Source organism: Lutjanus erythropterus, chromosome 21 (assembly GCF_056507025.1).
Source record: "Lutjanus erythropterus isolate fLutEry1 chromosome 21, fLutEry1.hap2, whole genome shotgun sequence".
NCBI lineage: Eukaryota > Metazoa > Chordata > Actinopteri > Lutjaniformes > Lutjanidae > Lutjanus > Lutjanus erythropterus.
The window spans coordinates 8,854,943-8,872,773 of record NC_139337.1 but is presented as its reverse complement, the minus strand read 5'-3'; the positions used below and the strand labels follow the sequence as shown (position 1 = coordinate 8,872,773).

Below are 17,831 nucleotides of genomic sequence, written 5' to 3'. Positions count from 1 at the left end.
GAAGAAGCAGAGGGGGCACCAGCACTGAAGCTAAGGTCCACCTAAAGAAAGTATAATAAGTTTAAGTATACACTATATTTCAGTGTTTTCATAACTTTACCTTGCTGTCAGACAGCCGTTTCTGTCAGGAAAGCGCTATTATATTAGCCAAATATCGCTCTTTTCTAAGCCACCAGACTCTATAGGCAAAAACAGTAATTTAACATTGCAGAACACAGGACTGGCTGGTCTGCAGCTGCCTCCATCAGGTAGTGTGTTTGCCTTATTGTGTGACTTCAGTGTTTTCAAAAAGTTCAGATTCACCTAAATCATGCAATAACACAGCTCACAGGTCAAGGCAGCGTTTTCCATTTTCTGGGAGCTAAAATTACTGATTTAGTCCATGGAGTTTGGTTGGTTTGGAGAGAATGATATTTGGCTTATATAATGGTGGTTTCCTGTTGGAAAAGGCTGTCTGGAGGCCAGGTGAAGCAGGGAACACATTCTAAATATAAAGTACACTTAAAATGATATCGATCTTATTAGGTGGGCCTTTTTAAGTGTTTAAAATAGCTTTTGTTATGGACTTTCTACAGCAGACCATTGCTGTTACTCTTCTCTGTTTCTACAAACTATGGGCATGCTGCCTGCCATCTACAGCTGGTAATACACTGACTATCACTAAGAACCTCATAAAAGCCTACAGCAAATAATCCAAAATATTCATTTAAGAAAATGGCACACTGGCAATGAATGACACAGGCCACAGGTTCTTTATATTCTGAAAATCTACATCTGCAGTCTCCACCAAATCATACTGTTCCTCCTAGAGCAGATGGCCTGGATGGGACATCTCCCTCAGGGTAAAACTAAAATGTCCTTTCTGTAATACGACACCCTCACCTTCTGTGTCTGTGGGTGGATTTCTGATAAGCATTTGAAACTGACAGTTAGACTCTTTATTAACCCCCTAAAGGAAATTGCCCTTTTGCTTTTTCCCGTTCACTGGGAGGCCAGAGGTCAGGGTCAACCAGCATCCAGTTAGCATGAAAATAATGTGTTTTGCTGAGGACACTTCATTCGGGCAACTGAAACAGAAAAATGGTGTGTCTTATAGCCATTTGTTGCCTGGTAGTGCTCACCTGCTAATCAAGCTTTATTAGCTTCTAGGCATTAGTAAGCCTGTCTTATCTGGAATACCAAGCAATATAGTTTAACAATTTGTATATCATAGGGTAGAGGGTATACATATATAGACAGACAATAATCATAACCACAACAGTCTGTTATTTAGAAATAACAGACCTTAAAATACTGTAAATGACCAATTTAACGAAGTCGTGTATTAAAGATAGTTAGATTAGAATGTAATCTATGAACTGTTCTATTGAAAAAAATCAAATACTGTCCTTTGAACTATGAAGCCTTTTGTAAACAAATGAATATGTTTTTTTATATTATGAGAAAAACTAAATGACCCCCTGGCAGAGACCCACAGACCCCCGACCATCCTCTGACTCCCAATTTGAGAACCGATGCCTTCTTCAAAGCAAGGATATACTGGGCCTATGCTTTGTTTAATCTTTAGCTTTATGGTGGCAAATACATTCATGCTTATAATTACCTGTACAATGAGACATGATTTTCTCTTTAATGCTTCCCAGTTGCCAAATCATGCATGTTACTTTGCATGTCCCGTATTCCCAGAAGTTTTTGATGCCAAAGACAGTAAATGTGTGCAAGGTGTGTGTAAAGCTCTCCCTCTGTTGCTAATGACCACTTGTCTCAGATGGGATGAAACTGGCCAGCTGCCCGAACAAGCTACCTATCCTGGCACTCCAGACAGATTGCTAATAAACACACTAATAACAACGTGACTTTTGGATGCAAGCCAACATGCTAGCTGCTAGCTTAGCTTAGCAGACAGTGAGCTGTCTACACTTCAAGGCCCAGTCCTCATTTATTTATTGATTTTTCGTGGACTGAATTAAAGGTTTATTAGACATAACTACAGTTACCAGATGGTTATTTTAAGACCATACGGAAGATATCTCGTTTAAAGAACTAAAAAAACAAAATCCACTAATTGATGTTACTCCTCAGATTTTCTGAGTCATGCCTCTTAATCACTGGCATATCCTGTCTGAGAGGTTACTCTTTAATTGGGTTAATGATGTTTCATTATGAAACTGCTCAATGAGATCCTCATGTGATAATGTCTGCTTTAATTTGTCAGTGAAACCTTCATCGCAGCAGCAGTTCCAGCTCCCGCTGAGGCATGAGGCAGTGTGTCTGGCCTGTGTGGACTCACACACACACACGCAAGCAGTCTAACCTGCTTTTTTATCCAGACCAGATGCTCAGCTTTCCACGTTGTACTTATCATGAGGGGTGATATGTGCAGTTGTACTCCTGGAGAAACAAGGTTTAGGGACTACAAATCCCCATCTCAAGCAGATCACACAGCAGGGGAGATGACTACAGAGGTTTAACCGAGCGTACAACTCATCTCAAATCAGAGAGCTTGAAAAATCAGGTGTCGTTTGTCTAAAGAACGGCTGTGCCTTTGACTTATAGTGACAGTAGGGTGTTTTTCTCTGCGCTCTCTGCTTCTCTCCCCACCACAGCTACAGAAAGAGACCCCAGAGAGTTGACAGTAGTCTCTGCTCTGGCTCAGTGGGTGTAGGTGTGGCAGATATTTGGAGGGTCTCTGTGTTATAAGAGGCTGCAGGATTTGGCCCGGTGTTTGACAGGCGGGCCTGTATTACCAGCTTGATCCCTTGCTAACCTCTCTGGCACTAATCCTGCCACTCGTTCAGTGCACAGAGTGGGGAAATATTAACTGCTGGCCAAAAGAAATATGCATATATCTCTTTTAGTCTTTCATATGGTGCCTGCACTACATTACAAAGCCATTCTTTATAGTTGACTCTTTTAAATTATGTTTCTGAATACAACTGTAAATTTCTGACAGTTGTGTGGGAAACTTTAGCCTGTTTCCATTTGAAAAAGTAGGATGATTCATTAACAAACCTGGTTCGTCTGGGCTCCCTGAGCACTTTGTTCAGTCTAAATGTAAGATGTTGTGTAGAGCAACTGACCCATATACTATACATGCAACTGAATTGTTGAACAGGCTGAATGATTTATCATGAAGTTTGTTGTTTATTGGAACAATGACAATTAGGGAAAAAACAGTGAAGTTTGAGACTTTGTGAATTTGTAGTTGGCCCATTTTTGAGAGCAGACAGCCAATAATGTAGACGTTGCCAAGGTAGGCTGATAACTGTCCTGAATGCTCATTTGTGCTTGTGTCTGAAAATGTATTGGGCACAGTCCAACTGTTGATACTGAAGTATCAGTGTAGCTCATTGTTCAAATGAATGATTGATATGTAACATGATTTATCCAAAGAGGAATCAGATAGTTCTTGGTAGGTCTTGGGATGTTCTTGCTGACTAATTTCCCCATTGACAAATTGACCAGACTAAAAGTATGAAAACACTCAGAAAACAGTCAAAATTGAGTAAATGGTATTAATCAGTCAGATTAAACATAGTCCAGAAAAAATGTTGGCTGTATTATGAATAATTTGAAACCATTGATCACATTCTACTTTATCATACAAAACATGATTATCACTCAAGTTTGCTTTTCAGATCAAGTAGGATCACAGCCTCCACAGGTAACCACAGTGTTTACCTGCGCCCAATGTTAACTGCCACACAGTGCAGGTAATGTTAGCAGTGCTAGCTCTCCTTGCAGGTTGATATCCATGTGCCTGTCCTGAATGTGTTTGCCTGGACTTTGCTGGCTAATGGTGGGCAACTTAGCAGCAACAGTTAACCGGTGTTGTACATTAATGAAATATATACTTGACCAACGAGTATTTATGGTGCTGGCTAAATAGTAAAGTCAAACTGCTGAACATGATTTTTGCTACCTAGCAGTCACCCTCCTCTTTCCCCGGCCTTGTGGGTGAGTCCTGCTGTCTTTCTCTTTCTGTCAGGGTGGAGTGGAGCATTTTTCTCTCAGAAACAAAGTTGTAAAGTTTTATGCTGCCCAATTACCTAATTCCGTCTGCTGCTACTTACAATGGACAATGTGTGAAAATCTTTTAAACTTAATTACCAGCAAAACCACAAAAGTTATTCATGGCTAATAAATCCAGCTTTTGAGTCTCCAATACTGTTTCTTTGTACCATGCTGTAAACTACGTACATGCTCAATGACATAAAGGCCTCCAGTGTGTGCAGTGCAGCATGTATGTGTGTAGTGAGGTGTCATATATCTCAGTGTTGTACTCTGCAGGCTGCGGTCGGTTTGGGCAGGCAGGGCATCAATAATGCAGAGACCCCGGAGGTGACTTTGTCTCTGAGGAATACCAGTGCAAGGCTTCCCTCAGTCAGTGTACTACTTCTTTAGTACATTATTATCTTCCTGCACACAGACAGGCTGTGCAAAGTTTGGGACTGCAGTTTTCCTCTTGTAGCAATTGTTATGGCCCAGAGGGACGTTCAGTCTATTTTAGTGAACTAAAACAAACCCAGTGAACTAAACTAAACTGGAAAATCAACTATTGCCTCCCACAGACGGGAGTTTCTCTCCCTCAACATATGATGTCAACCAGCCAACTCGTCTGTTGGGTCGATTAGGGCTAAAGAAGGCTTTTATAAACAACCAGTAATTAGCTCTTTATGAAATAGCAGTGTCAGCCCCACAGTTTAATAAATCATTCATTCTTTTATTCTTTATTTGGACCCCCATTAAAGAATCTGTTAGTAAGCCTAGCTGTTTAATGATAATGAGCATTATTTAAAGCTATTTTATTATGTTTTCTTCATCAACCACACATTGTTCTGCTGCCATTGTTTTGTCATAGATATTAAAGCTACTACAAGTAAGTTTTTAACAGGTTATGAAACAGTCTCAGTTTAATACTGGTGCCTCTATATGACCTACATAAGCAAACAGGGCCACCCACGACAAGATCATCTATTTCTATATAGTTATTCTTAATGCTTGCTACTGGGTTGGATTATCTGTTAAATCAGATTAAATGAGCCTGTATCTTTTTTTATTTTTAACATTAATTTTCAAAAAGTTTTCAAAACATGAGAGTTCCTTGTAGTAGCTTTAATTAATTTTATTTGTATGTGGGGAAAGAATCTTTGTGAAGCACTGACACTCTTCACTCTTCATTCAGGATGTATCCCAGGATTTACCCTGTTATTTATTTATTTTTATTTTTTTATGCATGCATAAATAATATAAGCATTACCTGTAACCTCACAGTAGTTGTAGCACTAGCTAGCTACTGTCCAATATCTTCTGTTTAGCATTTGTTTTACTTTCTCCTGCCTGGTAGCAGCAGTGAACATGCTGGCAAAGATAAGGAGCTTGGGTATGTGTCTATCAGAGTGTGTGCACTAAAGAAGCAGAGAAGGTTTGTGACACTGGTGTTTATGACTCACAGGGGAAAGAGCATACACTCCATAAATCACAGCTGTTATTATGCTGCACAAGGCAAACTCTGAAAGTGGGAGGTTGAGAGGTTGAACTACTGGGTTGAACTGGTGATTCACAGGGAGGTCTGTACTCCCGGAGGTCAGAGGTCACAGCTTAATGGTGGTGTCTGTGCTCTTTACTCAGGCAGTGAAAGTCTGGAGATTGTGCAGTTCTTGCCAAATGACCTGTTGAGAATTTAGCAAGATTTTGGTAGTTATCTGCTCTTTTTCACACTATTCACTGTGGACCACTTCATCACTTGAAGAATAGATGTTTAGACCAGTGGTTCACAAACTGTCGTGAGGCAAGTCCAGGTGTGCCTTGGGATTTTCTGATAACTGTATTATTATTATTGTTGCAGTATACAACTATGCAAAAGTTATAACAGATTTTTTTTTATTTACCACATCAGTTCTTTGTACGCAAATTTTATACCCCACAAAAAATATCTTTAAAAATGTTTGGTCAAAGCAAACCCCAGTTTTCACCTTTCACGCAGTTACCATGTGAATGATTACGGAGTGTTACACATCAGAGGCCCTGATTGATTACTGCCTATGAGTTTTTCCCCAACATGCATTCCAGGATCTCTGATTGGCTACTAGGCTACTTGGTGTCTCCATTGATTAAGTTGGTTATGGAAGCTATTTTGCATGGATATGAATACAAGTGTACCTTGAGATATTGGCTTGCCCTTTCGTGTTCCTTGGACACAAAAATGTTTGAAAACCACTGGCCTAGATGTTTTTTTTTTTTGGAAAACCAGAGCACAATTAAGAAAAGCAACATCTTCTCATGCTTGATTCATGTGAAAGACAATGCAAATAATCATCAACCAGCTGTAAGTGTAAGATCAGTGGTGTGTTTATTAACCCGCAGATGTGTTAGCTTTTGGTTAGAGTGGAGTTTGAACCTTATACTTTTTCAGTTGGGAGGCAGCTGTTCTAACAGCTGAGCTAAAGCACCTGCCAGGAAACCTACTTTACACTACCCTCCAGTTTCCTGAGGTCTGATCACCACCAAGTATGTGAGTTGAAAAGTCTTATGAGAGCAGACAGCTGTGTGTTGTCCTCTCTATTAACCAGCAGGAAAGCTGGCTGTAGTAAAGACCAAAATAGGATCCCACTTGCTATGAGGCAACAATACAAACCACTGATCCAACACATCTTCCAGGCAAACTGATCTGCACAAACTTTCATGAGGACAAGTCTAAATAGTCAAACACCATATAGTTGTGTCAACTGGATAGTCTTGTGAAAGCATATAGTCAAATTGTGTCCCCCATTCTGACAAATGTTGCCCAAACCCATAGCTTGTAGCGCTGTTTTTTTTTTTTTTTTAGAATTTTTTCATAAAGTTTTTATGTTAATCTATTTTGAAATTTTAAAATGGCAGATCTTCTACAAATAGGTTTTACAATTTAAAGCTCCACAACAACTTAAGGACAGAACATGTTTCACATAAAACAAGTTCTTCAAATCATTTTTTTTTTATTGTGTGAAATGTTGCATACATGAGGATGAGCAGAAAGAGGTTACTCAATCAAATAGGGGAATGGAAGGACTGAATGGAATCAGAATATAAGCCTGGTATAAATTGTCATGAACACACATCACTCTCACTCTGAATGAATTGAAACATGTAGGTGTGAAGATAAGTTGATATGTAGAAAATACACAGTTTTCTCTAGCTGTTACATACTACACTGATGACATTGCACTTCTGCAACGCCATTAAACCAGTAATACGATGATGATGAACACAGCATTGTTCTTCCATGCGACTCTTCATTCTTGCATACTTATCACATCTCTCCCACTTTCTCAGTTTACAGAACAGCTCGTTGATGCCATCTGTAGCAGATGACAAACACGGTCACATTTCATCTGTTCAGTAAACTGCTGCTTGTTCGTCTGTCTTTGTGGGATCATCTCCAAATGCTTGACATTCCATAATGCTAACTAACGAGGAACACATCTGATTGTTATCTTTGCTAATACTCAACTGGCATTTTTCCTTTGCTTTCATTGTTTTAGAAGGGAATTTCACTTTCCATGCTTTGTGCAACTAACTTTAACTGAATGCATAGCTGCAGTGAGGTGTGTGAGACTTTGAAAAGCTCTGACCCCGACGTGATTTGAACACGCAACCTTCTGATCTGGAGTCAGACGCGCTACCGTTGCGCCACAAGGTCCTGCTGCAGCTCTGGAAATTTGAGATGAACATCTAGCTGCTGATATTCCCCTGTGGGAGTTGTAACACTTGCAGGAGCTAATGCAGCAATCATAAAACACACACAGGCACATGTTCTCTCTTTCTTACTCACACTTTCTCACACACACCTCCCTCTCTCCACCAGTTTCCTCTGGGGCACCAGTCTTTGTGTGGTCTCTGACAGGAACAGGCAACCCTCTCTGCTACAAAGACACAGATAATGGGGTGAAGAGAGCTATTGTCTGGGCCTATGTCGCAAGTGTGTGTGTGACACAGAGAACAACTACCTCTCTGTTTCCCTTCACCTTGTACAGTGGATCAGATAAGAGGATACCTGATCGGACTAGGGTAGTAGTGTGTCACTCTCCCAATGTATGAATGAATGAGTAAAGCTCACAAGTGACTAAGCAGGTCACTGTGGCAGGAGCTAAATGACCACGGACAATACAAACAGGCACACCCTGGCTATCTGCTCATATCTGCTCTGCTGAATACAAATGTCTTTCAACCTGCAGACGTGTTCAGTGTCAACATAGCAGGGATTATTCTGTGACTGTATGTTAAGGCACCAGGTCACTATTTGCATGTCCCTTTTCAGTATATGAATGGCATAGTTCAGGTTTCTTGAAGTTGGGCAGTATGAGGCACTTATTTGTATTACCAACAGTAGGTGGCAATTGGTATGCCCCCACGTTTAGAGGCAGGGGTACCAGTAGGTGGCAAAGCAATGTACTACTGTGGACGAGGTCAGCAGCGAAATGTATTTTACCCACCGTTAAAAGAGACCCACCTAAAAAAAATCAACAATAGTTGTGTACGCAGTCAGTGTACGCTCTATTTAGAATATTTGCTTTTCTGATGAGAAATCGCAGTTATATAAGCCAAACATTACTCTCTCCAAAGCCAGAAGACTCCTTTGGCAAAAACAGTAATTTCACATTGCAGAATTTGGGAGGTGTTTGCATACCACTGCCTCAATCAATTAGTTTGTGTCATTGTGTGATTGTGGTGAATCTGAACTAGCTGTTTAAAACACTAAAGTCACACAATAACACACCCTTACTGACTGATCGAGGCAACGGTAGACCAGTAACTCCATTGTTCTGTAAGGTTAGAGTGCTGTTTTTGCCACTGGAGTCTGGTGGCTTTGGAGAGAGTAATATTTAACTTGTATATCTTCGGTTTCCTGTCTGAAAAGGCTGTCTGATGGCAAGGTAAGGAAGTAAAACTGATATTTATTTTTTAGGTGGTCCTTTTTTAGGTAGCCAGCTAAAATACTTTTTTGCGGCTTACCTTGTCCACATAGTTTCCTTCACCGATACTTCTGCTGCTGAGAGGGCGTCAGCTGCCATCTACTAGGCACTACACTGTCTATGGATAAGCACCACATACAACCCCACTTCACAAAATCTGAACTATCCCTCTAAATGTTCTACTGTTACATGTTTTGCGACACATGTAAACAAATCTTTTATTTACATAATCCCCATGATATTTAATCTGCTACTACTACTGCCACTACTGCTGCTCCACACTCATTTCATTAAGGTGAAACCAAGTATGCTGCACATTCCTGTACTGTTGAATTTGGCAATGTTATATGAAGACAATTCAAGCTACTCCCATGACATTTGCAGTTTCTGGTGAATTGTAGCTCCCTTCACTCTCTTACTTTTTTTTCCTGTTTTTTTTTTTTTTAATCTCTAGTGACAGTAAATGAATAACTTTTCGAAGATAAATTTGAGAAGTGGTCACATAGTAATATGATGGGGAACTTAATTAGTCATGCTTGGTTATAAAGTTTGCAAGTACTTGCAGTATGTTGCCATGCCTGCCAAGTGTCAAATTTTAGGTTGTAATATCTTACCTGATATCTTGTGGTTTCATTGTGACATGGAAAGCTTATCACCTATCAGTATACCAAAGAAAATACAAAAGTGTAAACTATAGTTCCATGACTGTAAAACATATCTCATACAGAGATCAGAGTGGACTAAACTAATATTGTCTCAATAAGTTGTAAATATGCAAGTTTTTTTCATTCAAGTTAATTAAACTTGAATTTTCTAGTATTTATTTTCAGAGGACTTTAGAATTTAGAAACATGAGTTATTCAAGCTTAAAGTTTTTGACTTGAAATGATGAGGTGAATGTACTGTAAAAAAAAAAAAACATTTCTAAAGAAATATGATCAGCATATTAGCAGATTTTCTAAAAAGCAGTGTGACTGTATTTAATGGTTTGAAGAAAATATATATGATGAAAACTTGCAGTGTGTCTATAATACACTTTAATATAGCCCCATGTCATGGTTGCTTGTTTTCACATCACTGAAAACACTATGGACCATGATGAAGGTTACTACTGAGTTCAGTCCCTAGAACATTAAACTTAAAATCTTATCTGCAGCTGTAAGTTCTTGCTGTGAAATGAAGAACTGATGCTTCAGATTTCAGATTCAGATTCAACTTAATATCTTATTCAACATGTTCTCTCAAGTACAAGTTAATTAGTATCAGGTTTATTTGACTAGAAACGTTTGTTTTGAATCCCTGCAAAATTACTTCAACTTTTCTTTTAGAATTCAGTCAACTTAAAATGTTAAGGTAGCCCGCACGCTAACTTTTACATGTTAAAATGAATAGTGTATTTTTACGGCACAGTGGACTGCTGTAGTTGCTGTAATTCAGGAGTTGTATAGCTGACCTTTGAAACACTTTGTACATGACCCAAACGCACTGAAATAACACAGTTTACACAGGTTTCTACCTGTCAGTAATCCTTCTTCCTGTTCTCAGTGAAGTGGACAGATAGGCACTGTTCTCACATTTCACTCAGCTTTTCATTCATCCAGCCCCACACATACATGACTCAGATTATCCACCAAAGCTGTACTTAACAATTGTACTCCTCAGATATGTTTTGTTCCTGTGGTTTTTGTCCCTTTGTTAATGAAATTATGCGGTGTGGTCCATTGTCTCTATTTTAAAAATGAATTATGCACCAAATTATTTTAAGGGCTTGACTGGTGATGTGGTGTCAGTGTGGTCTTAGAAGGGAAAGCCCTTTCTTGAGACTTGGTTGCACTTGAGAACAACAGTATTATGGACGTGGTGTTTGAATCTGATGTGGGTTTTCTCTGACGCACATCTCATTTCCATGGTACAAATGAACTCAAGGCTGCAACAATGTTAAGACTGTTATTTTCAGTCTGTTTATGATGAGAGTAGCGATATCTTTTTGGATCACTGAGGATAATGTGACACTGATCTCATTGTGGAAATTGTCTTTCCACTAGCTAGCTGAAGGCAGCACAAAGAAGATGACTTGGGTCCTCTATTTACAGCGTTCAGTGCATGAAACTATGTATTAAAAAAGGTATATCTATAGTTGAAGAGAAATGCAAACACACAGGTAAAAAAAGTCCTAACGCTTGACAGCAAGAGCCAGACTTGCACAGTATTGATTTAGTAGCAGAGATGATGGTAAAAAAATGAGGTGAAGTTGACTGCTGAGTGTGCTAACACTTTATCAACTCTATGGCTGTCCTCCCTACCCGCTGTTACTGTATATAGCAGTGATATAAATGACTCTGTCACAATGCACTCTTTGTTGGAAGGTCCTTCTCTGTTTCTCTTCAGTCCATCTGCAGTGGTTTCCACATGTGTTCAACATTTTATTAAGCCCATGTGTGTTCAAATGTGATAGATGTCATGAAGTTCATTTGCTAATGTACACTGCTGCCAAACTCATAGAATATCCATGTTAGCAAGCATGAATTAGATATTAATCTTTATATTTAAAGGACCAGTGTTTATAATTTAGTGGTATCTAGTGCTGAACTTGCAGATTGTAACCAGCTCACCTGACCCTCCCCTTCCAAACATGTAGAAGAACCTGAGGTGGCAAAAAACATGACAGGCGATCTCTAGAGCCAGTCTTTGTTTTGTCCGTTCTGGGCTACTGTAGAAACATGGTGGCACAACATGATTGACTCTGTGGGAGAGCACCCTCACCCTCTGTAGATATAAATGGCTCATTCTAAGATAACGAAAACACAAAAATTCTAAATTTCAGGTGATTATACAGTAATAAAAACAAGAGGTGTTACAATTCTTCAAAACCTCGATTCAATTCTTGATTTAAACAGTTTTTTTTCAGCACTGATGGTTATGCCATTGTTTGACCATCGAGTTATCACCTGCAAAAAGCTGCCAGGTGACTTTGTGGGTAACCTGAACCCTAACAAGCTCTAGACTTGTGGATTCGTAGTGGGAAGGATGTCTCTCCCAGTGCTAGTATGCAGCCAGAGAAGGTGCATACTATAATGGGTAGTGAAGTCACATAAGTCCATCACAAAGTGGCTAAATAAGCACAATACTTACTGAAAGGCCATGTGTTGCGTTCTCTGTAATAGAAGAGAGATGAAAAGTTACTCTTCATGTAATGTTACCGTGCATCCTCCTGCATGCGTCACAACAGAGTTGTGAGAAATACCAAATTTTAAGCAGGGATACTGCATTAAAAGACAGCAGCACATGTCTTCACATTGCAGACAAAGAAAGAATGATGCTATAGTAGGCTACATAGGAGGTATGACCTGTGGGTTTTTTATGAACTAAATGGCTAACATGACCAGCTGTGTCTTCCTAAGCGGTCTTACTAATACTTACGTATTAAGTATTCACCAGGGAAAAAAACCCTGTAGGCCTAGTTGCGTGTGTGTGTGTGTGTGTGTGTGTGTGTGTGTGCGTGTGCGTGCGTGCGTCAGTAAAGACTTTACTCCAGAAGTGTTCAGAGACAGGCCTCAAAATCCAACCCAATCCCAGTTAGTGATGAACTCTCTGCTAATACTCTTGTAATGAAGAGTCCTTGAACTGAGAATTCTTAAGTATTTCTTTTGGCTTGCTGGAGGCAAAGCACCGTTGATGTGCAGTCAGGTTCCTACATCATTTGAGCCAAGTCACATCAAAACGGTGTTTGTCAACGTCAAACGCTTTTCTTCCATCCTGAGTGTATTTCTGGGATTAAGTTTTGTGGCTGAGCTTCTCCCAGAACCATATTTGTCCCTCATAATCCATCGGAGAAACAAGTCTGGAGGAGGACTGTGCCAAACAGACATGGACCATGTCAACGTTTGAACATTTAAATTTTTTTTTTTCTTCCTGTTTAATGCTGAGGGTCATTGTGTGGTTTGTAATGACTTCCAGAGATGGTGAATCGTGCCCTGCCTTTCTTCTTCTGGGTTTTCAGTATGTTTTGTGGTGGTATTGTAGTGTAGTTTTAGCAATTTTTCATGTTTCTTCTAGGTTGGACTGATTTCAAGCTTGCTGTTTCTGTCAAACAACCCTATATCTAGTCTGTGTCTTTCCTTAAGGCTACAATATTGCATTATCCTTTCATCAGCCCATAACGATTTAATTCTCTCTTTGCTTCAGATTTATCGTCTTGTATTTCAGGAACATCCCAAATAAACTTGCCATCCTTTCCCTCCTAATAACCTCAGAAGGAAGGAAAATACCACACAGTTATTCCCCTCATGTTTTGGACTGTTTTGCCTGGTGAACCGCAGTGGAGTTCAGTACAACAGAGCCGTGCATGAAGGCATTTAACCACAGAGCCGAGAAGGACGGCTCAGTTTTGGAGGAGAAAGCATGGAGGAAAAGAGACAGAGGGAGGGAAATAGGGTGAGAATAAAATACAGACAAAAGAGCGAAGAGATTCTTTCCTAACGTAGTGAAGGAGGGACAGTCAGTCACTGAGCTGAGTGGTTTCTATGTAGGCCCGTCTCTGACTGGACCATCATGCCTCAGTGCTTGCAGGCTATGAGCAGGGCAAAGCCAGATTGAGGGAGAGCAGGGAGGAAGGCAGAGGACAAATGGAGAAAATTAGAAGTTTTTATATGCTTAAAATATTTTATTACTGAAAACCGAACAGCCACACCACACATGGAATCTTTGACAATATTCTATTTACAGTATTTAGAAAATGTCACACCGTGTATGAAGCTGCTTTACATATGCAGTAGTTTACTCTACCAACTATACTGCCCTATAAAGGCAAATCACAGTAACTATATTATGTCAAAATTCAGTTAAGACTTGAATCTGCTCCCCCCCTATTTTATCATAACAATAACATAATATTATGGCAAATTTCTGTAAAATCATTTTAAAATTTGCAGTGGCTACAAAAGTGAGCAGAAAAAATAAGCCAAAGCCCTGTAGCTGCCGGTTTGCTCATTTCTGAACCTGATGACCTTCTGTCATACTTCACCCTCCACAGACAAACTATACAGCTGATAAGATGGCTACAGCTAACCTGAGCTAACTCTCTAGCTGTCATCTGTGAGTGAAAAGAAAAATCCATTATCCAATCATGATGGTGGAAAGGTGGCACATGAGGGAAGTTAGTCTTCAAGAGTTTCTGGAAGAAACCTTGCTATTTTAACCCAAATCATGATTTTCCCCCTACTCAACAACAACAACATCTTTTTGGCAGAAAGCCTTAAAGGCTTACTCCTCCCAACAGCTGGAAGGGTGCAAAATGAACTTTACTGTTCATCAAGTGATGTTTAAATTATTGTTTTTGGCTCATGAGTAGGTTTTTCCAATACCGATACCAGTATTGGAAAATGCCCACCTCTTTATCCTTCTAAACTTAAGGTAACTAATTTAGCAGAGTGCCAGTGACTGCCATCTAATCTTTTGACTCTACTGTAATTTAGATGATTTTCGTGGTTATTATACATTTAAATCACATTTTAAAAAGTAAAATTTCTGTATCACTCTCAGTATGAATGCAAATACCTGACAGTGTGTTTCCTTTCCTATTTCCTTCCTATTTAAGAACTGTAGATTAGGTTAAATGAAATTCAAGTTGAAATAGACAAAAGGTTAATAAACACATTTTGCTGATAGATTTCGTATTTTGCCCTAATTTTTTCCTAATGATTACTCAAAGGAAGAGTGTGTTTAAGATATTATGTAGGCAATAAGTTTTGGGGAATAAAATAACCAGCCTGAAAAATTTACCTTTTTTTTTTAAAAGGACATTACAACTTTTCTGTCAGTTGCACAGTTTGCCAGCCAGCTTGAAAACTTTAAACTGCTTTTTCCCAACTTCACTGCTTCTGTAGTTACTGCTACCTTTATGTGAACGGCTGTGTAATATATTTATGACACTTCACATGAGTGTGTGTCCTATGAATATACTGGTACAATGTTGTGAAAAGCAGTTATCTGGACTGCATATATCATGGTAGGACATATGGGCATATACAGTTTACACATTACATTTGTCAAACTATTTATCTGAACTGCCCTTAAGTCCATGTAGCACACTACATGCTGTACACTGTCTGATGCCACACTGAATAAGAAAAATGGACAAAGTCTGTGATCATTACCAAGCACCAACTATTATAAACATAATTACTATTTTAACATAGTTTTGAGAAATGCTGTTATTTATGTTTCCCTTCTAAAAAGGTCATATTTGATTGATTGTACCTTGTATGATGCACTGAGTGCTACTTGCTGTACCTGAATGCATTATGTATGCATGGATGATATTCAGATGCTGATGCAAAAAAGGCCATGACAGTTTTTGAACTGAACGGGGGAGGGTGGAGGAGTGTTGTCACCTTTTATTCATTGAAATGTAACCATGAGAAGTGATAACTATGACACCCCCTGTTGTGTCTGTGCCACACTTATTCTCTTCTCTGCTCCAACACGGAGACATGTTTGAGCCATACGCTTATCTTGCAGGCCATCCAGCAGGGGATTAAAATAATGCCATCGTGATGTCAATCCATAACTATGTCAGAGTGCCTGTGTGCCCGCTGACTGGATCATTATTTGATCTGCATGGTGATTAGATCAGCTGATTCCTAAGGAGACCCAAGCTGCTAATTCCTCTGGCTTGGCAATGCTATAATATGCTTCATGGCTTTACTTACATAAGGCTTCAAATCCCGAGTCTATATGGTGCAAATAAAGCTGATCTCATTACACAGCTAATACTCTCTCCCTTTTTTTTCCTTCCAGGACCCCAGCTACTGGGTCCAGGTCCACAGGTTGGAACATGGAGATGGGGGCATTTTGGACCAGGATGACATGCTGTGCGATGTGGTGGATGACAAAGACAGGGTGAGTCACAGCATGTGTGAAAGAAACATGTTTCCATATTTATTTATTTTCCCCAACAGTAACCCCGTTTTTGCCACTTTTGTTACCTTATTTCCATTCAGCTATTCCTTGCTGAAAATAGCTTTGGTTGTGTCTACACTCTGAAACTGTTGTGTGTAAAGGGATAGTTCAGAGTATTTGAAGTGGGCTTACTAGGCACTTATTGACAATCAGCCTATTAGCTTCAGTGGATGTTGGTTTGTAGTCCCTGAGCTTATAAAAGCAGAGAGGGGTGCCAACACAGAGGCTAAGCAATGCACTGGTGTGGATGGGGTCAGCATCAAAAGGTATATAGCCACGTATAAAAGGTCCGCCTAAAAAAGCAACATAAATTTAAGTGTATGCTGTATTTAGAATATTTTCACTGTTTTACTTTGCTGTTAGACACCCTTCTCTGATGGAAAACTGCAGTGATATTAGCCAACTATTTCTCTCTTCACACCAATCGAACTCTGTAGGTAAAATCATTTTCCTTTGCAGAGCACTGGAGTTGCTGGTTTATTTCTGCCTTGATCTGTTAGTTTGTTAAGTTTGTTAGTTTGTTAAGTTATTATGTGACTTCAGTGTTTCAAAATAATAGTTCGTATTTAGCAAAGTCACACAATAACACAAACTCTGCAATACAAAATTACTGATTTCTCCTGTGGAGTTTGATTGGTTTGGAGAGAACAATATTTAGCTCATAAAGAAAAGGCTGTCTGGTGGCAAAATACAGCAGTGAAAATGTTATAAATATATCATATACTTGAACTTGAATTTATTTTTTCAGGTGGACCTTTTTAAAATGACTAAAATAACTTTTGTTGCTCACCGTGCTCACAGCAGTTCATTGTTCAGCTTCCGTGCTGGTTCACCTCTCTGCTTGTCCAAACTGGGCGTGTGCTGACTGGCGTCTACTGTAGGTAACACACTGACTATCGATAAGTATCTCTTACAACCCCACATCAAATAATCCAAAATCCCTTTAAAGCTGGCCAAACTACAGTGAGTTTTACAAACATGTGTTCATGATTATACCTGTCTGCTTTTACTGTCTCACCATTACTAAAACATTGCCCAGCAGTAAACTACTGTACACCACCATGCTCTCTGTAGACCCACTTCAACTCACTGGCAGCCGTTGCTGTTGCACATGTGGAAGGCTGAATGATGCGGTGTAGTTGTCTGTGGTGCGTTCAAGGCTTTGATGTGTGTGTGAGGGTGTGTGTATTACTAGTATAAGAGTGTGTGGACAAAATCTATGTCAGAGGCAGAATGATATCACACTGCCCACCTCACCCACTAGACCAACTGTAAATGATTACCCACAATCCCACTGCATCCTTCCCATGGGAACAGTGCTGACTACACCTGAGTCACAAGCTGTTTGCCTTTCATGTGTGGCCAGTTAGTGAGCTGTAACCCCCTCTTGGTGTCTTTGTGAGTGGGAAATGGGTTAAATCATTTTTCAACCAGCCTGAATCATTGACTTGCATTAACATTTATGTTGTTAACAGGTCCCTGGAAATTGTATTATGTTAGTTCAAAGCAAAAATGTTAAGGTCATCTGAGTCAATGAACTTGTATTATAGTAACAAAATTATTGTGAATTGAGACAAATAAAAAAATCATGATCAGACTGAAAAAGTTCTACTTTCTCAACAGGTTCCACACAAATCAGTTTTGTACATATGGCACGTTTTTCATATGTCCTTTCCAAGAGCATTCAGTTAACATTTTGGTGCACTTGGTCCAAAACGATATAGACAATAAATCAATGAATAAAATGAATTTGAACTATCAACAGTACTGTAGTTAATAATATAATTTACCAGGGGAGAACTTTTACATCACAATGATAGTCATCTACAATTACTGACCATAGACATGAATGATTCATCCGCCATTTCATCATTTCAAAGATACCTGAGCTTAAAGCCAGCAGGGCCATCATAATAT

At 39.4% G+C, this 17,831-nt stretch overlaps 1 protein-coding gene and 1 non-coding gene across 3 annotated transcripts in view; one reads left to right on the top strand and one right to left on the bottom strand.

The window, feature by feature from the left end:
* Positions 1–17,831, top strand: part of LOC146307270 (partitioning defective 3 homolog) — a 474,057-nt gene that overhangs the window by 36,338 nt on the left and 419,888 nt on the right. For both annotated transcript variants that reach the window (XM_084746851.1, XM_084746850.1), the window contains exon 2: positions 15,753–15,854. In XM_084746851.1, the coding sequence (XP_084602977.1) occupies positions 15,753–15,854 (102 nt within the window). The remainder of the gene's footprint in view (positions 1–15,752; positions 15,855–17,831) is intronic.
* On the bottom strand, positions 7,610–7,681 carry trnaw-cca (transfer RNA tryptophan (anticodon CCA)). Its single transcript has one exon. It is a non-coding gene; the product is annotated as a tRNA-Trp (tRNA).